This window comes from Zonotrichia leucophrys, chromosome 2 (assembly GCF_028769735.1).
Source record: "Zonotrichia leucophrys gambelii isolate GWCS_2022_RI chromosome 2, RI_Zleu_2.0, whole genome shotgun sequence".
NCBI classification, from domain to species: Eukaryota; Metazoa; Chordata; class Aves; order Passeriformes; family Passerellidae; genus Zonotrichia; species Zonotrichia leucophrys.
The window spans coordinates 138,512,354-138,534,353 of NC_088171.1; the positions used below are offsets into that span (position 1 = coordinate 138,512,354).

Consider the following 22,000-nt stretch of genomic DNA (forward strand, 5'->3'; position numbering starts at 1 on the left):
TGGTATTCACTTTTTCAGTGTGTAAAACATGGAAATAAGACATGGAATTCAACTTTTTAGGTTTTTGCCTTGGAAGATGGGTGTAAAATCTAGATAAAGTAACAGAGAATATGGCAACTTTTTACAATTAGATCACCATTGGATTTATTCTCATAATAATTTCAAAAATAATTAGTTAAGGATTTCAAAATAATGGCAAGAAAAGGGGATAGTCACTTTTATCATGGTTTGGTAGCATTGGAAAAAACAATCATTCCAAGGCACATATTCTTGGAGACAAAATAAATTGTAATTTATTTTGATGAAGGGCTTTTATGAATTACTTTCATAATTTAGGAACAGTCCTTAAGCAGCTAGAAAAGCTGCATCTTTATGCTGGAAAATGGGAGCAGGTACATGTCCAGCTAAGAAACAGCCATTCTAAAAAAGAAAAAAAAGGAAAAAAGGAATTTTTAGGTGTATGGTAGTTTGGCTTCCTGATTGATGGTTTAAGTTATTTAATATGCTTCTAGGTCATTAGGAAGCTTTGCTTTGTCTTTAGTTTCACATGTTATACATCAAATATGAGAGAAAAAATTGCTGGTATAGTATCACAAATCAATTGAATGCTGCTTAACAATTTTTATTTCATGCAAATCACCACTACTAGTAAATGAATTATGTTAAGATAACCATCATTGTTTAATAAATAAGGACTCTAATTTCAAAATTTTTGTTGTTATGTATAAAGCTACCAGATGGCATCTTAAAATATATCTAAATCTGTTGATCTGAGGTTTAGAAACCCCAAGTTTTGGGATGTTCGTGACATGTCACTTCTAACCTTAGACTCAGATTTCTCAAGTCATTCAAGAGATGACTGTTCTGGCAGACATATAAAAAGAAATGAACTAAAAAACATAAAGAGGTAAATGAATGGGATGAGGGCAAATTATATGCTAACTGCAGAGAAATAACTGAATATTATATTAAGCTACTGGTTTCTTTTAGTCTATAAAATGTATCAGGCTAAATCTGATTTAATTTGAAATTTATATAAATGCAAAATACTTGACAAGTTAGTGATGCTGTTGATATTAATTTAACTTATGCCTTGGGGCAATTGCCCCACTTTGAAATCAATACATCTGCATAATTTTAAATTTATAGCAGCATTGATGAGATCTTTGCTTTGCTGTTCAACATTATGAATAATTTGAATATTATGAAGCATATAGCAATCAAAATCCTGAAATATATAAAGATCTGCATGATCACTAATATGGCAAATCTCTGGCATTGTAGAAACTGAAAAAAAAAAAAAAAGAAAAAGGAAGGTGGCCATGAGGACACCATGGCTCCATGACCAAGGATATATTTCATCATGAAAGCATCACAAAATATCAACAAATATAAGCAACTTCTAATAAAAATAAGCAAAGATAAGCAACTTCCTCTGCTTCCTGTGGTAAAGAGTATATTGTCACTCCTTTCACTCCTACATTCACAGAAACTAGACCCTGACTGCCACTTTCCTGCCCATGAGAGTACTTTACCAACCTTCTGTGTAGTAGAATTAACTGATAGTTTAAAACAAGACCCAATGCTAATTAAAATCATAACAAAAACACAAGAAGACAGACATAAAGGTTATAGTGATAAAGTGTTGATTTCTCAATCTCTGGCCCTCAGGCTGGGCCCTCCTGGGGGGCTCCCCTGTCAGGGGAGATACCTGGAGCGGTTTTGCATCAGGAAAGAGAGGTGCACTGGATTTTTTTGGTCTTCAGGTTCTTGTTCATCATTATCTTATCTAAAGTTTTGCACACTGTCCACACCAGGCTAAGCACACTGGAAAAGCACCACAAAAATGGCCAACAATCTCTTGTTACAAGGTCTCTTAGGACTAAACTATCCAATTAAGAACTGACACCTAGATTATTTCCCCTTTTAACCCAATAACTGATCCCAAAGAGCCCTTAATGCGGATTTTTCTGCCCAATTACAAAATGCCACCCAAACCCAGGAAGAAGAAGCATGAAGGAAGAAGAAGCATGAAGAAGAAACCCAGGACAACACCCTGTGCTCTCCATCTTGCTCCCATCCACAACATACTAAAAATTCCAAAATCTAAATTTCTCACCTAAGTGATACACCTACACTACTCTCTATAATCTATTTCACACTTTTGTGGATTCTAGTCTATCTTGAAGTCTAGGAAACTTTCTCCATGGATGAAGGTCAAAGTCAGTGCTCCCCTGGGGGTCAGGACACCCTAGAGCAGACAGAGAAATATTCCCAGTGCCCTGGGTTTCCACAATGAAGAAATTTTCAGTTCTGCTGCTCCTGTAAGAAACCCTCTTCTGTTCTGATTCTATTTTACATCCTATTTACGATACTTGGGACATGGAAGTATGTGCATTTTTAAATTTAAATAGTCCCTAAATTAAAAAAGCCCAAAACATTTTGTGCCCTCAAAATCTCTTGCTGTCACCTGTAGAAGCTTTGTGTTTGTGGCAGCAGGACGGGCACCAAGTTGCAATGAACAGGATGGCCTGATGGTAATGAAAGAGCTACAGCAACCCTTTGTATGTCTCAATTTATATGCAAAATCTCTATATTCTCTGGATTGCTGCTCAAAGACCCATTTGCAATTGTTCTCCTCAGCTGTAATTTTTCCTTAGAGATAGCATTAAATTATGGGATGCCTAAATTAGTGTTATAATCAGAAAAATAGAAGTAGAATACATATTCCAAGGAAACCCTTAAAAATGTCATGATACCTTCATGCCAATACCAATATTAAATCCTTTATCCCAGCCAATTGCAGTATGAATAATTAATTCTGCTGAACTATTTTGAAATGCAAGCTATTTTCTAATCCAAGACACAATGCCCTGATTATGTTCTTCATTTTAAATACTATGTTTTATCTGGGATCTCAAGATATTATCCTGAGTAAAGACATTTTCTGGAAACAAACAACTGAGGAAAAAATGGGATTTATCAGCTTCACAAAAAATCATTTAGGTAATTACTTAGGTCAAAACAGTACCAACAGCATAGCCATATGCTATAATGTGTTTTCAAAAGAGAAATTGAATTACATTTCTAGAATGACAAGGCAGTAGGTTTTTACCAGGAAAGATTGCTGAAAGGAGGACTGTTGGAAGTGAAAACACAAACAGACTAAACCTCAAGCAAACTCTGAACTGAGGAAAAAATAACTCTGAATTCTAGGAAAATGTACTATTAATACAAATACCAAAGCACTTTTAGCAAACTGAAAGCTAATTAATTTCACCAGGTAAATATTATTCAAATTAAAATAATCTCAAAATAGTGTGAATTCAGTCAAAGTAGTAATGTCTTTAAGAAATGGTCAAGGACAGAAAAGAAGTACTTAATGCAGGGAAAAGTTTGAGGTAATAATATATCCACACCTGAAGCATATAATGATAAAGTTCTTTAACAATACAGGTCTTATCTGAATATATTTCATGCAAATGATATATTTAAATGATTAAGTGAATCTACTCGTCATGGTGTGCAATATTTACAACACAACTTCATGGAATGCTCCTTCAGAACTGACTTTAAAACTGAATCTTCTTTAAATTCTCTCCAGGTTATTTATAGTTTCTATATGTAACATTTAGCTTAAGAAACAGCTTTCCTTTGAAATACTGCAGAGTGGATTACTTATCATTATATAAATGTATTTAATAAAGGGGTGTCATATTTTCTGTTGTTTATATTTTTAAACATTATGTTTAAAGTGAATTTTTCCCATTTTCCAAGTCTTAATTTCTGGGAGGAATTTTTTTCTTCCTGTCTGAAAAACTTGGAAATGCTTTGTAAGTTTTCTACATTCAAGAAGACCTTGAAACTTTAACAAGGTAAACTTTTTGTGTCTCATTACCTTGCCTAATTATGGCTATCACACAGAACTGTAGAGGCCAAGTTCAGTGGGACTGTCTGGGCCCCTCTCAGAGACTGTGGTTATGGAAAGTCACCAGAAAGGACTATGTCTTTTCAAACCTTTGGAATGAAATTTCTGCACTTTAATGATAAGGGCTTCTCACTGCTTCCTCAAGCTCAGTTAGACCAGACACTGAGAGTGGGATGAGGGGCCTTCCTCTCCTCTGATCCCAAGGATTCTGCTGCTGACACCAAGGACACATGAGACACTGCAAGGCCTGTGCCTGTTCTAAATGCTAGGAGGTACTTTTGGATTGAAGGAGGATGCTGTTCAAGAAACTCTGTCTCAGAAAAACTGGAAGATGATCAGCATTATGAGAAGGAATTAAATAATAAGCTTCTTTTGACAGATTTTTTTAAATTACTTTTTTTTTTTTTTCCAGGCAATCACAGCCTCTTTCTGCTCCCCATATCTTAAAAACAATTTCTCCTTTTATATATCTTTTTCTTTGAAAATGATGAAATTCATGCCTGATATCTAACATTTATAACTGAATAAAAATGTCAGTTTTCTTCCAGTAATTTTGGTTTTCAGCTATAAAATCACTGGATTTTAAGCAGAATCATTCTTGAGCAACTAAAATATGAAAGGCCTTTTAGGAAAAAATCCACTATGTGAGCCTTCTAGACACTGGTAATTTTGCCACCATTTTCTCTTGTATGTATTGAAAACTGTTGACTCAGATGATTTAAAATCCTCTGAAATGACCTGAGGCCAGTGTAGTTTTGACACAGAAAACAGATAGCCAAAAAGAATAATATCAGAAAGGGCTGATATGAGCATATAGATATATGGATTTACTTCAGAAATTAGCGGGGTTTTTATTGTTCTTCTTTCAGAGTTTATCTTTTCAGAAGAAAATTCTAGATGGCTCATGATCAAAAGGAGGGCTTGTGTTGTGAAACATGTCTTCCTATATGTTCCACATATCAGGTGGAATTGTTACTTTTTAGGGGTAGGGAGATATTTAAATGAAAACACTATTTCTTAAAATGGAAGCAATCATGATCCCTTGAATTAAAGAATTTTACTGTGTATAAATTTTTAAAAGATTGAATGATTGCATTTTCAAGTGAAGATTATGTAATTATCAATAGGTCATTCAAATGGATCTGGTATTAGTTAGGACTAAAATATATAGGATGGATTCATTATTGATCAGAAATGAATGGCACTTAGGAAAGCATTTCACCAGGAACTGAGGTGATGTATTTTGATTTCTTGAATTCAATATGTGAATTGATTTGCATTTGAGGTTGCCTTGACATCTGTTTCTAAACCCTTGTAAAAAAATTACCCTTTATTCCAATGCTGTGGTGAAAAAGGACACTTCAGTGTTGTGTGATGCTTTGACATGTACAAATTGAAAATAGTTATAGTTGTAAACAATAACTGGCATTTCTGGACACTGCTGATGCTTGGAACTTTAGTTTTGGCTGTGAGCCAAAGGACTACAATGCTGAAAACAGCACTGATTTTGGAAGAGCAAGCAAGAAAATTTGATGTTGCAGTCAAACTCTTGAGGTGTTCTGGGGATTGTTTTCCTTTTGTACCACCAGGAGCAGACTGATCTCAGTGAAGATTGAAGGAGAAAGCAGTGCAGAGAGATTAATGTACTTTTCCAAGGAAAGATATTATACTAGTTTGGCTTTACATAACCAAAAGTACACTTGATCCACCTATTTTCAAGAAAAAACTATGTCTGAGACATTTTCTATTATCTCTACAGTTTAAATAAGTTTCTAAATACAAACCCAGTATACATACACATAGAAATGCAGACAACAATAAAAAAGTTTTATTTCTTTATTCAGCCACAATAATTTTCATCACCAGGGACAGCAAGTCCTTATTCATCTGGAGCTTGATATCTAATCACATATTTAAGCTTTTTTTCAAACACAGCTAAACAACTTAACAGTTTTAATAGCTAAATAGTTCCATAAATTGTAATTTTGTTGAAAAATTACTTATGTCAGCAATGTTGCAATGCAACAAAACATCTGCTAAGGAAAGTTTGTAATTGCTGATTTCATTAAATCACTTTGTTTCCAAATATCTTTTATTTCACAAAAGCAAATGAAATATTTTAAACAAATAAGAATTTTTATTCTTTACTCTCAATCCAATTTTTGATATCACAGAACTAATGCACCAGTTACCAGAAGCTTTCTAAACTTTATTAAAAAATGCTCATTAAACTGTGAATGACAGGAGATCACAGTATAAATTTGAAATGCTATCTAAAATTTATCTCCAATTTGTAGATTTGCTTAATTTAGGTATTGTTACTTTTTTAAAACAGCACTGTTGACTACAACAGTAGTCAACTCTACCATAACTGTAGACTTTATACTTAAATCCTCTTGTAAATATAACTTAGGAAAGCAGAAACACACAGACTCATTGCAGTTGAGATTACATGGTTTTGCTTGTCTCAGCATATTCCCAGTATCTTTGTGCAAAAGTTGCTAATGGAAGAGAAGGCAGGACATTACATTAAAGAAGTGAGAGATTTAAAATGGAATATAGTAATCAGAAAAAAAAGAGACTCAAATTATAATAAAAATTGTCAGCTTATATATATATTGAGATCTATTATAATAAGAGTTAATAACTCAATTTTCTTAATTTAAACTATATGTAGAGGGAAGAAAATATGTTATAATGAAGCTATGTTTGATTTTCCTTGAAACAAGGTAGATACTCCAGAAATCCCATTAACACTATAGTGTTGTCTATGTAGGGTCATAAGTCTTTTAGTAATTATTTGATTAATTGATAAATAATAAATGTTTTTCATGATTTCCAGATGTTATCCCCAAATAGCAAACTTATTGCAGCAAACCTTATTACAGAAGAATGTTGGACTGAGCGTTCAGGGTGCTGAGACACAAAAAAGAAGTCTGGACACCTGTAAACTTCCTTGCACCTGACTCAATCTTTTTTTTTTAGTTATTATTTAGAATTTTCCTTATAGACTTTTGTTTACATTTGGCCAATGCATCAATTCAGATAACATCTGACAACCAAGTCCATGTTAATTGCAAAAGTACTTCAATTGTTACAAATGTGTCTGATACAAGGGTTTGGGTTTTTTTTTGCCTGAATGAAAACACATCTTTCTAAACTTGTTGAGAAAAAATTTAAAAATTAATTTTTCTCCTCATTTTTCCCATTCACCTTTATTTTTCAGGGGAAAATCGAGAAAAAACCTCAAATGTTCATCAGTTTGTGTGTGTCCAACAAAAATGGAAAATTAATCTGAAAATAGGGGATATATGTCTGTCAATTGACACTGGCAATCTCTTGCTCCTTGCACATAAATGTAGAACTCTCTATCACGTGATTGAGCATGTCAGATATAGAGCAGAGGACAGATTTCTGCGTATTCCCCACCATTTCACACTGTGTTAACAACCTACTTGTATAACATATATTTCTTTGACGCTGTTTAGCTCTTCTAACACACCAATCTGTCACTCTTTAAAGAAGTTTTGCAAAGATCTCTGTAAGATATATGATCTTTCAGTGAGTTAGCACCACAACGAACACTTCATAAGCTCTGTCAAACAGTGATTTGTGCAGCACTGCAGCAGGCTTTTCCTAGAACATTTTTCTTTTTCTCAATAAAATCAGAGAGTATTGAAAGTATTTAAAAGTAGAAGCTGACAGGGCGTTGTTCAAGCCATTTTTCAATACAGAAATATCAGTAATTTCAGAGACATGACATGACTGTCACAGCTGTTTCAGTATTAACCTGTCATGTAGAGATAGCCAGAGAAATGGTGGCCTACACAGATGTTCAATGTGAAGTTAATGCAAATCTTGAGTTAAAAAAATGATAATCCTTTCTTTCCTCTCAAGTTATGACCGCTTCTATTCAATCCAACAACAAATTAGTCAAGAGAGGAATGACCCACAGAGGCTAACATGAAGGGATAGGGATAAAAGCAGTTCTTATTGTGGCTGCCAATATGAAGGCTCTCTATGTCAATTCTAGCTTATATTATTTACAAAAGGAGACTTTGAAGAGAGAAATTTTACATGTTTACATCACATTAATTACTTGGCTGTTGCTCTCCATGATTACATCTATAAAATAAGATTAAATGCCTTTTATTACTTGTGTCTCAAACCAGTTATTTTAAAGAAGGAAAAGCAAAGCAAGTTGTTTGATCTCTGATCCTGCAAGACTTAGACTAGAAACTGCAGATAGTCCTTTTGATGTTAAAATGTATGGGGAATAAAATGATACCCACAATAGTCCATAGCTCAGAATCAATACTGTTGTGAATTGTTCACATTGATATGTTATTTGCTTTTTGACTGTTAAGAAAGTCTTGATTAACCACTTAAGAAAAAAGCCTTGATTAACCACTTTTCCTCGAGATCCACACAGAATAGCTTATATAAATCAGTGCCCACTCTGCCAGGTGATACTTGCTTACGGAAGAATGTTGGTACATCAATCAATTTGAAAGTTCTTTCTTTCTTCAGAATTTGAAACCACTCCTGCATAACAAAATCATGTTTCATCAAACAATGCACTTTTTTCACTCTCCCATGCTTCAGAATTCTGAAAATGTTTTTCCAAATGTTCCACGGAACTTGGGAACTTGCCTCCAGCATAAGGCAAAGCACACAAATTTTGAGACTTGAGAGATGTTCTCTTAGAACTGTTCTCTAAGCCCATGCAACGAAGGTGATAATAGGATGCTGAACAGCAACATGATGAAGAAATTCTTTACTGTGAGGGTGGTGAGACACTGGAACAGGTTACCCAGAGGAGTCATGGATGACCCAGTCTTGGCAGAGCTCATGGTCAGGTTGGATGGGGTTTTGAGCAACCTGGTCAACTGGAAGGTGTCCCTCCCCATGTTAGGGGCGTTGGAACTCGATGATCTTTAAGGTCCACCCAAATCAGTCTCTGATTCTGTGATACTAATGTTAACTCTTGCAAAAGGAAAATGATAGCATAATGTTGAAATAAAATAACAATTAGAGTTGAATGCTTCTCGAGTGAAGGACATCTGGATATTCTTACTAAAAGTGAAAAGTAAATTTGGAATAGGTAGGAAAAGCAGTTTTAAATTTTTCATGTTTGCTGTATAATGTACCTTTTCACTCATAGAGAAATATGACTTTTGAAAGGTACAATACTGTGGATGCACATCTCAGCACTGACTCATAAAACAAAATTTTTATGGAATATAAGTTATTCAAAGGTTTTGTAGTTGGTCTTGATGAGTGGCCTATGGCAGATGTTTATGTACATTGCTATTCATTAATTTGATCACACCATCTTTCTTGGTTAAGTAATCATCATGTAAGTAATTTGGACAAGATCGGTAATGTTCTATTATTTCACCTTATGAAATGGAGTCAATAAGCCATAATGCATTTCAGTTCTGTAAAATTATCAGGGCAAGTACCATTAAAAGCATAATAATGCAAATACCCTTGATCTAGCATTTTTTAATGGTCTCTCATCTGGACATTTTTAATGAAAAATTCATATTACACCCAAGATGAGCATTAACCAGAAAGACCAGTCTAGTAAACAGGACTGCATTAAGTAGCCTTCTGCTTTAGACTTTGAATGTATGATTGTGTTAGAAAAATGACTCTGAGAATAGCACTTTATTATGCAAGGTTTTGGATGTACTTCTGAGTTGTATCATAAACACTTTAAAAAATGATCAAAATAAAGGAGCTTTACCACTACTAGTTGTACACTTTTAGCCATAAATTTTCTCTGCCTAATGCATCAACACTGTTTTCAGCTATATTCTGAATACACGATCTTTGATACAGTCTGATGTAAGCAAATGAGATTGCACTTCCATCCTAATCTAGAGTGGAGATTTTATTTCTGTATTTTGATAAAAAATAATTTGATAAATAGTAACATGATGTATTTTAGAATGAAAAAAATTAGCTCACAATTTTTCTACATTATCACAATTTGCATTCTTCAGAGTATGAATAAATAATAATGACAGATATATAATGCAATAAAACATGTTCAAGTGAATAAACTGCATGACAGCCATATAAAGCCTGAAAGATATTCTGGTGCACCATGAAGCATTCACAAAAATACTTTAAATGGAAGCTTGGAGTGAGGGCTTTAAATTTCAGTTGATGTTCTGAAACCTTGAGACATAAAAGGATAAACTGTTTGTGTCTTCTACAAAAAGACTTGTAAAAAAAGAACATTCAAGAAATTTGTCGAGTACTGGCTCAACAAAGGCATTGCCCAGCCAATATGTATCCTACCAACTGAGCAAAATTCTCAACCCACCAGAGATGCACAATGGAATTTGAAAAAGATCTCTGAAGAGTTGGGTAATGTCCTCATGACATCCCATAAAGCTGATTTTGACCCTTTGCCATCAAATACAATAAGGGCATTAATTCCATCAAGAAATGGTGTACTGCAAAAACAACTCTGATACAGATTTGGGAGAGAACAATGATTTAATCTTCTAAAGGAAAATTCTAAACCATAAGACTTTCCAAATGAAAATTAAATCACAAAACTAAGGCCATCTTTCCTTTCTCAAATTTTATTCTTTTTTTTTCTTCTTCTAAACCAGAAACATTTAGAACATAAACACATAAATGTAAGTCTAAATTTGTTAGCATGTCTCCTGTAACCAGTGTTGTCACAGGTTTTCATACCAAAAGTAATGGTGGAAGCCAGACTGAAATTTCACTGTAAGAGACAACATGGCCTTTGAGTAAAAGAAGCAGGTGGTCAATGAAGTGTCCAATTGCCCCAAATGTTTGGATTTCTAATGGGGCACTACAGTGTCTCCCTATAGTAATTCTACACATAAACAACAACAGATACATACAAAGTGTATGGAATCAATATGAGAAATTGAAATATTCTTATCTCTGAGATATATAAAAAAAGGAAATGCTTGTTACTCTGCCAGATCATACAATAGCTCTGAGTGTTTCAGATGCCACCTAGTGCCCAGTTCTCATGTGTCAAAGCTCCCTTCAGGAGTAAACTGGTTTTCTTTGTGCCCTTTTATGCCACTGTACAACAACATGCCTATGACATCCCATATCCACATCTTATACTTTAAATTCCACTTTTAAACTCTGAGTGAATTCACAGTAGTAGAAATAACTTCCTATTTTTTTCCTTTTTCTTTCTTTTTTTAAAACAAGTTGAAAAGTTCAACATACCATGAGTTCTGCCTTCATGTTGATACACAATTTGTGAAGAAGGCCTGTAGCAGGGAAACCTTGGCTAGTAAGTCAGACATGAAGCATGATTGATGAGCCATGTGGTTGTATCCTCAGACTACACACTGGTCAGTTCAGATGAGCTTTGCCAACAGGAAAGTCGAAGAGAAGCTGCATTCTTTTTAAGGTTAACCAGTCTCTAATTTACAATAATTTAAAACATAAAACTTTCAGAGTATCCTTTTTAACGGCTGAAGAGCCAATGCATTAAATAGAAATGTCTAAGAGTGCTCACTGAATTTCTATTTCTTCTTTTTTCTCTACAAGTCCCAGTACTTTTACATTAAATGTGCTATTTTATCCTGTTCTCTAATTTCAGAAATTCTATCATCTTGAATATAAAAACTATGCATCTTCCTAGTATTTTTGTTGTACTTTGGAACAAAATATAGAACCCTAATTTCAGTAGGAAACTAGATATGCTAGTACATCAAATACATGAAAATCATAACTTTTTATTTGACATATGAATCTATTATTGTTTGTAAAATTTGAGTGGAGATGCTGCTTATATAATACCACACAACTTGTTGGATGTGCTGTGACATCCTCCTTCAGTGACTAAACTGATTTTTTCTAAATTAGTTATCTTTTTACATGTTTGGTTACTGTAAATCTGTAGATTCTCCAGGTAAAAACAGCCAGTGGGTAACAATGCAACATTTCTATTACTTAACACAAGGTAAAATCAGATGAGGCATTGAGGCTAAGATGGAACGAAGAAAAGTAATACAATAAGATACTTGTTGTCATAAAATTTCAGAAATTGAAAATTAGAATGCCTTATATAACTGTAAAAGTCCTAGTAAGAAATATATATTGCAGACAGATTATCAATAAGATATTAATTTTAGGAATGTTTTTACTTTAAGTTGTCCTGGGCTCTGAAATAATCTTTTCTTTGTAATTTCAACAGCCTCTTCCCAGCTGCCTCCAGAATACAGCCATATTAAAAAAAGTACTCAGAAAACACTGCAGTCTAAATAGAATAATCCCATTTTGACACATACATAGGCATTTCTATACAGCCTTTGCACAACAGGCAGGGTGCATCTGTCTGGACTTCATCCACCTGAGAAGCAGAGCAACCATCACATGCGGCAGATGCAGCGTCTCAGGACTCAAGCTATGCTGATTTGGTTGAATAGTTTCATAACAGGGTGGATGCAGCAATCTCTGTGCTGCTTGCATTGATATTTTACATCCAGGCCAAAACTTCCCGTTGTTTCCAATGGTCTTCCTCAGTCCATGCACTGTGTGCATCCACCTTCCAGCCATCCCCAGGATTAAATTGGTGCCCTCAACAGCTGTGCAGGAATTGACTGCAGCTAGAGCTCTGTTCAAGTGGAACTTGGTGAAGGCAAGGAAGCGTAGCTGGTGCTGTTAACTGCATAGCTTTGCTAACAATCTGGTATTTGCCTGCTTGTCATTCCCTTCAGGTAGCGCTTCAGAAGTGTGTCTGATGGGGAAGATTCAGATTTAACCATGTCTACTGAAGCATGTAGTCATCTTTCTGTTGGTTTCACTTGGTCCCTGCTTATGATGCCCTGCGGTTAAATTAGTAACTGCAATTTTTTTTTTTTTTTGCATAGTCCTTCACTTCTAGTGCTGCATCTACAGCTGATTGAAGCAGATATCCTGAACACTGTATTGCATGAGAAGGGAATATATTGCAAACCCTGGACATTTTTCATGCTCACTGTATTAATGTGACTACAGTACTGTAATTATCCCTTGTTTCCCTTACATATCCCGGAGGTTTTTTTCTGTACTTCTTCTCTCTGTTCCCTTGCTTGCAGAAGAATTATGTTAATGCAGTTCTAACTTAATGCTGAAACAAGTTTGTCCCTATTAAAATAGCATATGACTTTATGCTATAAATAGAAACATTCTTGTCTTATTGGCAAGGAAGACAAAACCAGTGCTTGTTTCAATGTACTTAGAAACAAAATCAAATTCAGTATAAAAAAATCTACATTGAAAGTTCCCTTGTAACAGGGTCCTTTGTAATTTTTTGACATGAAAATAATCTCAAAGGGAAGAAAAAAGCAAAATTATGTCATTCATTGAAAAATAGGTATGAAACTGCAATGTAATTAGCTGTATTATCTTTAGTGAACAGTAGAGACCCTCAGTGAGGTTACTATTGCAGATATATTAATCAAGAAAGAACAATTAGAACAGGAAAAGAAAAAAATGTTCTTTTTCTTTGGGGAAAAAAAAAGAAACAACCAAAACTTCTTATAGTTTTTCTTGCTTGGCTATTTATAGTTAGACACCAGAATATGTCAGTTTCATTTGACTGATCCACAAAAAATGCAGGAAAAAAAAAGTAAGAACTTCAGAGAAGTTTAGATTGTTAGAAAAACAGTTCCTGTCGCTGTTGTAAACAAAACTGAATTTCAGAATAATAACTCTTCATTCTGCACTTGCATCTTAAGGTGACAGATTTGTTGGAATCAAGGGATAATGATTTTTGTTGTTGAACTTCTACAAAGGAAAAACCTGGATTTTGGGGGAGGGAATTTTTAAAATTCAATAACTGTTTTAATATATCTGTGCTGTTCTCAAAGCATTCATTTATAATGTGTCTTTACTCTTTGAATGTTACATTTTTGTGCAGTTAAATTGACTTTTCAATGTTAAGTTTTTCATATTTTTTCCTTCACTGCTCTCATATTGCCTACTCCAAATTTTTCTTATGGTTTCCTTCACCCTGTAACCTCAAGTGAAACATGCATGTATATGTACATTTCAATATGTGTGTAGAAAGACAATAGTACTCCTGTACTCATTGGTTAATTCTTCTAGTCCCTATTATATTTGAATCTAGACCGTGCTTACTCATATATTCAGAGCAATGTGAATGAGGACAGAATAGAAAGTAAGCAAACTAGGCAAAATATTATGAGTTAAAAGCTATGTACCTGAGTTACTTTTTTAGTTTGCAAAACCTGTGGAAAACAATGGACAACTAAAATAAACTATTGCAGGATCCAATATAGATGAAATTTTGGACACTGTAATTTCAGGCTACTTCTTATTTTTACGAAGGCAGCACCTGTTGTAGTATTTGGGATCTTTAGAATGCATATCTCTCCCTACATCCACACACTCACTACATGCAGCACTTCTGAAATCAGCTTTGAGTCTTTAATACCAAAGCATTCTTGCCTGTCAGTAAGCCAAAGTACATATTTCCAAGGGATATCCATGTTCAGACATATTCTAGTGTTTCCAGTATACCAGCATGTCCTGTCCCAAATAACAGCTGGAGTGCTCCCTAGAATAACACGTTCATACTCATGTTTGCATGGCAGAGGAATTACTGTTGGGGTAATAGGCACAGTGAGCAGTTTAGGACTGGTCCCATTCCCATAGGGGGAAATCTCAAACTGGGAGTGTAGGGATACCAGGAGTATTTGTTATCAAATTACTACAGAAACAAGTGTTAGCCTGTATTGGGATATTACATACATCTTTCAGTGAGTGAGTAGTCATGAAGATATACATGTTGGCAGTATTTCTCACTTTATTTTGGAAAAATGGGATCATAATAAATTGCAACAACTGCAACAAAAATGATGAAAATATATTTAAAAAAAATAAAATTATTTATATTCCAAATTTTATAATAAAATAGTGTGTGAAGGACATTAGTATTCATAACTAAGCTTAATAGAATGCAGTGCTTTCATGCATTTCATGACAAATGCCTTTATGACTGGAATATGTGAAAATAGTTGTTTTGTATATTTTGACATTGATTATAAATTTAATGTTATATATTTTAGGGAGGATAATGCTGCTCTTGATTTCAAAAATATCATGATAGAAAATACCCTAAACATTCCTGACTGAAAATCTGAATAAAAAGCAAGTAAATTGAAGTTTCTATATGTGGTCCTGGTTTTGTTTCCCTTTGAGTGAAGGCTGACAAAGAGAGTCTAAATTTCTGCTAGCCTTGTTTTTTGAAAAAAAAATCAGAAATAAGTTATATTTAATTTTATTTAATTTGAATATCTTATTATTTGGTATCTAAAAGGGGCTGAATTTCTGCTAATTAAAGTCTTTAAGGGAGTGGGTCCCCTCCTGCTAAGCAGAAATCTCCCAGATACATTTTACCCACAGCTTTTTAACAGAATTTACAGTGGCATTAATAAGAATTAATTCAATAGAAACTTACTGAACAGCATTGAAGGATATTTTAAGCTTCATGTTTTAACATAAAAAAAAAAAGGCAAATATGTTCATACATACCTTGTTTACAAAATTAAATCTAGGACAAAGAAAATTCCTGCTTGGAGAGAGATTGAAACAACTGGGGCAGCTTGCTTTGAAAAGGAGATGAGAAATAATACACAAAAATGAAAAAAATGTGGGAAGGCGTAAAAAATTCAATTATACTTATTTTCAGACTACATAAACAAGAAGTTCAACCAAACTGTAAGATGGCAAATTTAAAAGGAAATACTTTTCCACCCTTTATATCGTCAATTATTATCAAAATGTCACTAAAGTCAAGAATCTGTTCAGAGCTGAATACAAATTACAGTCTCATTTGGCAATTCCTGTGTTCCTTGGCAGATGGCAATCTTAGGGTAACAATCCCTAGCTTTAAATGCCAGGGAGTTGGTAGTACAGCGTCACATTCAGTTTGAAAATAGATACTACCTATCAAAAAAGACAAATGCATTAACTTTGGTAAATTATCTCCCTCTCACCCCCAAATAAGGCACTTGTAGATGTTCAAAATGAAAATACTCACAGAATAAATTAATATACTTAAAAGTGTAAGATTTATTTTTTTCTACTTTCTTATCTAGAATCAGGAACAAAATGGCTTGAAGGCTTAGAAGTAGTAACATACACCCAGGCCTCTTTAGCATGAAGTTAAAAAGTTAATGAAAAATGCCAAGAATTCCTTTTAGATGAGTCATATAGTATTGCAAATGGAAAATTAGTTTTATTTTAGAAGGAGGGTGATTTTTAGTTAGTGCTTTAAAATATAATGTAATTTCACAAGAATAAATTGCCTTCTGTGGGTAACTCTTGGTGAGACAGCAGTAAAAGTAAAGAAAGTAATTTTAGGTAGTGACATTGCTAATCTTTATATTTTTTATTTCAAAGGACAGGGAATCTTTCTGTGACCTTTTTACAAAGCCCTAAGAGATACAGGCTTCTGAAAGACTTCATCTTCTGGGAGAAGTTGAAAATGAAAACACTGCGTACAGGCCGAGTTTTCAAGCTAATATAATATGATTCATATGATAACTAAAATCCACAGGATGATATTCTTACCTTCATTTTGACATGCTGTGATGATAAATAACAAATTGAATAGCCTTGAAAACTGTTAGAGGATTTAAAAGAAATTCTTTTGCTCAAATATGCAGGCGAAACTGTAGTATTGCCTTCTCTGTAAAGCTTGCAAGCAGATTTGAGAGAAAGGGAGTGTTGCTTCAGCACAGAACACTTCAGTAAAAGAGTGATAAGAATATCACTCTTTAGGTGAGCTTTGAAGTGCCCAAGGTGAGATAGGCTAGTTTGTTACTTCTGTGTTGTGTCATTGTGCAAGGTAATGAAAGTCAAATCCAAAGCCACAGTTTATTATGTACGAGAAAGCAGGGAATAGCAGCAATGACATCAGCAGCTAATATGCATATTTAACTTATTCACATCAGAACATGATTGGTAAATAAAATCTTGCAAATTAACTCATTGTTAGCATATATTTTATATATTTATATTTTATATATATAAAAATAAATACATATATATGTATTTTATATATATAGTGCTTATATATGTATGGACATGTAGAGAATGTTTTTATGATTATAGTCAATTGTGCCTTTTAATAACTGTTCCATAGTTTTGTTTCATGGCTGGTATCACAAATCTAGTATGATTTCCTAGTTCTTGGTAGTTCTAGGCATTGAAGTTTGAGAATGTAATGAATGTTGGGAGTCATATTGATTGTTTTAATAAGCGTTTATATATCTTTTTTTTAATTGAAACCTATAACACCTTAGATATTTAAATATGTTGTGCACACACTCATGAGCAATTCAGGGCTACTGAAGAATGTTTTAGCCACATGGAATCCAGGAAAAGAAATTAAAACAATACATACATAGCCCTCTCTTCTTCCATACATTTTCCTTTTTAGATTAGGGGAATTTGGTATGAATCCAAATACAGGTTTATCTGATTTGCCTCTTCCCCATTAGCATTAGGCTGGAAGTATACTTGGCACAAGCCTTGAAGAGGTCAGGATGGGATTATAAAACATGCTTTGTTCACACTTGCAAAATATCTATGTTTTACTGTCCATTAACTGAAGGACATTGGTAGTAAATGACTGAAAATGTTGTAATCAGGCTATTTATGATGCTGAAACACCAGTCAAAAGGGTACGCAGTCAAAAGAGTATCAGCTACTGAAACTGAACTCTAATTAATGGCCTCAGAGATCAGACTAAGAGCAGTCATGAGTAATTTTGGACTCTCAGTGGTGTAAAGCTCTGTATTATAAAAGTTACCAGACCTGAGGTATTTCACATGATTAAATTAACTAATTCTTTGCCCAGAAATTAGTTACCCATAGTATCTCATCCACTTCCCTCATCATCTAAAATCTATTAAATCATTAAACAGATTCCTGATCATGCTCAGGCTTATGCTCATTAAAATTTTCTTTTGTCGTGATTAATTTTATTTTTCTTCCAGATTTTGTTCAATTTGAATTGATGTTCTTTCATGTTTGTATTACAATTTTGTTTATTGTTTTGCATTTGTGTAACTTGAAAGTCAGAAATATATCAAGATGCTTTGTTTCCTGTTTGTATGTAATGATAGGTATTCATATGATTTTCATATGTAATTGATACAAAATAAATCATTCTTTTGTATCAGTTTAATTAAAAAATTACATTAATATATTGATAGCTGGAGCTTAAGTAAAACCTCATGCTTATTTTTATCTGCCTTAGGATATTTGGGTACTTAAGCAAATGTTAAATACACTAAGTCAGCAATGGATTTTCAGCGTTGAGAGCTGTATAATATCCAAGAAAACAGTATCTGTCCTAAGATGCCTTGTGTTCTATACTCTTAAGCAAAATGAAACATTTATTTATCACAACATTGTAAGTATAAAAACATTTTAATTCATAAATATGTATATTTTCCAGAATTACAGAGTAGTTCCTGTGGCAACCCAGGAGTTCCACCAAAAGGTATTTTGTATGGTCAAAGATTTGATGTTGGTGACAAAATCCGGTACAGCTGTGTAACTGGATATATTTTGGATGGACACCCACAGCTTACTTGCATAGCCAGCTCTGTCAATACAGCATCGTGGGACTTTCCTGTTCCTATCTGTAGAGGTAAGAGAAATCCTACAGTAATGTTCTTGAATATATATGTTAGTATTAACAAATTTTAATCTCTCTATTAATAGTTAAGGTTTAAACTATGATTAAATAACTCCTCTTTTGAATATTTTGATCTCTTGCTGACATATATGATGTATCTCAGCATATATACCTACCAATTTTCAGGTGAATATTCTACTAAAATTATAGTTATCATTTATTTTTAAAGTATATATTATGTAATGAAACTAGAAATCTAGTAATAAGTAGAACATAAATGTCTGCCTACAATGCATTTGCAAGTATGGGAATATAGATTTGGGATCTCTTAGTACTTTCTAAGAACTGACTTATTGTCTAGTAGTAACTTGGCTATTGAGCAAACAGAAATATGAAACTGCCAAAACAATTGAGTTACAGGGTCTTACCTCATTGTCAGTCAGGTTTAATTATCTTAAGATTTATATATAGAAAACCCCTTGTATTCTAACAGGTATTGTAGGTCAAATCCTTTTTCTTGGCTCTTATTAGAAACATAGCAGTAGTAGGGAAGCCTGTATTACGGGTAAATCTTATTTTCTGAGGGAAATATTGTTAAAGAAGAATAATGTTTGCAGAGCAGCAAAAGGAGGTTATGCTGATAAAATGAAGACACTATCACTACGATACACAAGCAAAGACAATATGCCAGGTAACCTTGGGATCAGTTTCTAGATTCACAGGTTAATTTTACAAAATGCAACTTTTATATTTGTCTAAAATGTTGATGAAGTATTGCAGAGTCTACAAAAAAATTCCAGCTGAAATTACCTTCCTAATAAATACAGATTAGATAAAACATGGTTAAACAGCACTGTGAAAATTAATTATGTATGAGAAAAGTGTCATTGCAAATACCATACTTTCATTTCCTGTTCTTGGATTACAGCTATTGAATATGTTTATCCATGATAAAAACATTATAAACTTATTTTTAATAGTACTATTATCCAGCAAAAATCTGGATCTGAATCTTCTGAATCTTCCACTCCTACTTTCCTGAAAATTGCTAGGTAATAATGAAGTGGATATAAAATCAAGGCATATATCCAAATTTTGTTTCTGGAGATCAGAATGCAAAAGATATGATGAGCATATGTTGACTTGTAAAAGACTTACATTTGTAAGAACATCAAAGTCTAATGGACTCCATTGCTCAAATTCTCAATCTGCCAGTTTTGAAATGAATGGCATAAAAAACTGTATTCTTGAATGAGTTACACATTTCTTCTTTCTGATACTTCATTTTTCAGGAGATCTTTGGATATATTTTGGTTTTGCTCCAAGGGGAGATGAAAATATACTGTGTAAATTTGTACTCATAAGATAAACTCCCAAAGTAGCCCTGTGGTTAGACATCACTAGTTTGTTGGAGGATAACTACTACATGAGAATATGAAAATCATTTTTTAAACTCATAATTAGAGAGGTCATTATCTGCACAGTGTCATTTCTAAAGGCAAAATAGAGTTAACAAATTGGAAAGGGTTCAGAAAAAGAGGAAACAAGTTCTGTTAGGTTTCAAAACTGTCATTTTGTCTAGAGCCTGAAGGACTCAAACTTTTCCATGTACGTGAAAGATTATGACAATGACTTGATTCACTGCAGAAACACATGCAGAAAGAAAACTTTTTCTTTTTCAAGAAGACAATTCTTCAATTAATAGCAGTGAGTAATTTAAAGGATAAAAGTTTGATGAACAAAAATAAAACAAAAAATAACAATCCAAGGTACATATTTTAATAGCGGTGGTTACAACTTACTGAAACATAACCTAAGAATGTGGCAGATTCTTGATTTAAGTCTTAACATTATGGCTTAAAGTCTTAATGCATAAAGTGCTGTTAGGGTATTTTTTGCTATGTCAAATAAAAGAAAAATAACCAATTATTTTCAAGAGTTCCTTCTGTGACTCAATGTTTTATATCAGAAACATCTAACTTTACACATAAAATGCACCCTTGTGATTCCCTTCAAATGAATCTCTCCTAATTTAGCCTAATACAATTATCCAATGCAGAATTCTGCAAAAGGTTGCTAAAGATGATTACAGACTAATGAGCTTCTTATCTCTTTCTCACTGTTTGCCATGGAGACTCCGATTAAACACTCATCCTTAAAGATTTCCTGTGATAAATGACTTATTGTTCCCTACCAATGGTCATTGCATCTAACACTGAGGATTCTGACACAAGCAAGAAAAAAACTAAGAATAGAACAAAGTATAGTTTGTTCAATATTAATTTGAGGGTTGCTTGTTTGCTTGTTTTTACATTTCAGAAAAAAAATGAATTTAACACACACTTAGAAGTCAGTAGGCATAAGATCACAGACGTCTGTAGATCAGCTGTGTGTAAATATCATTCTCATCTGCCTCTTGTACTTCAACAAATAAATTTCAGGAATTTTTTAAAATTTTTCTTTTTGATCTTTCCTCTTACATCACTTTCACTTTAAATGAAGAGATAAGGAAGATTTCATGCTTGTGCTTTAGCATTGTGATGGAAATGGATTGATGTTTCAAAATGGGGAATTTCATTGAAAACAACAGTGTTTTGTAATGTCACAAGCAGAACACTCTACTAATGTTTTAATTTTTGATTTGTTAAATTATACCAATATTTGCATTTTTAAAAGTAATAAATCTTTGGGCCAAATTTTATTCATGAAAAAAAGAGTTAGTCCTCAAATAGGTTTGTATTCCTTTACTTGTCTCTACAGGATTTTATCGGAAAATCAGCAGACATATTTAATGATTGCTTTATTTCAAAGCCTCTTTCTAACTGAATATTGTTTGAATGCACAAAGATTTTCACCTGCATGTTTTGGTATTCATTAAAATATTGTTACTTTATTAGATTTATTAGAAGTGAAAAAAATACCTTAATTATAAAAAAGCAAAATTGTATTTATTTTTCTGGTCAACTACATGGTGGAGTTGCTCTCTATATAAGACAACACTTGAAATATACCAACATCTGCCTTGGCGTGGACGACAAGTGAGTTGAGATTTTGTGGGCTCAGATCAAAGAGTGGATTAATAAAGGTGACACTGCAGTGGGTGCTGCCTGCTCAGGTGAAGGAGGAGGATGAGGCTTTCTCCAGGCATCTTGGAGCAGCCTCCAAGTCAAAGGCACCAGCTCTTGTGAGGGACTCTGTCTACCAGGCCATCTGCTGGAGAAGCAACACAGCAAAGCAAAAATAGTCTACACGATTCCTTTGAAAACATTGATGACCATTCCCCATCACCAGTATTAGAGGATCCCACAGGGAATGATGAGCTGCTCAAACTCAGATTAACAGCATCTCCTTTCTGGAGATGTGAAGTCTGGGGGCAGCCTTGGCTGAAGTGACCATGA

The 22,000-nt window shown here is 33.6% G+C and overlaps 1 protein-coding gene across 5 annotated transcripts in view; it reads left to right on the top strand.

Moving 5' to 3' along the window:
* Positions 1 to 22,000, top strand: part of CSMD3 (CUB and Sushi multiple domains 3) — a 593,532-nt gene that overhangs the window by 131,622 nt on the left and 439,910 nt on the right. For all 5 annotated transcript variants that reach the window (XM_064706591.1, XM_064706593.1, XM_064706594.1 and 2 more), the window contains exon 4: positions 18,420 to 18,614. In XM_064706591.1, coding sequence (XP_064562661.1) covers positions 18,420 to 18,614 — 195 coding nt within the window. The remainder of the gene's footprint in view (positions 1 to 18,419; positions 18,615 to 22,000) is intronic.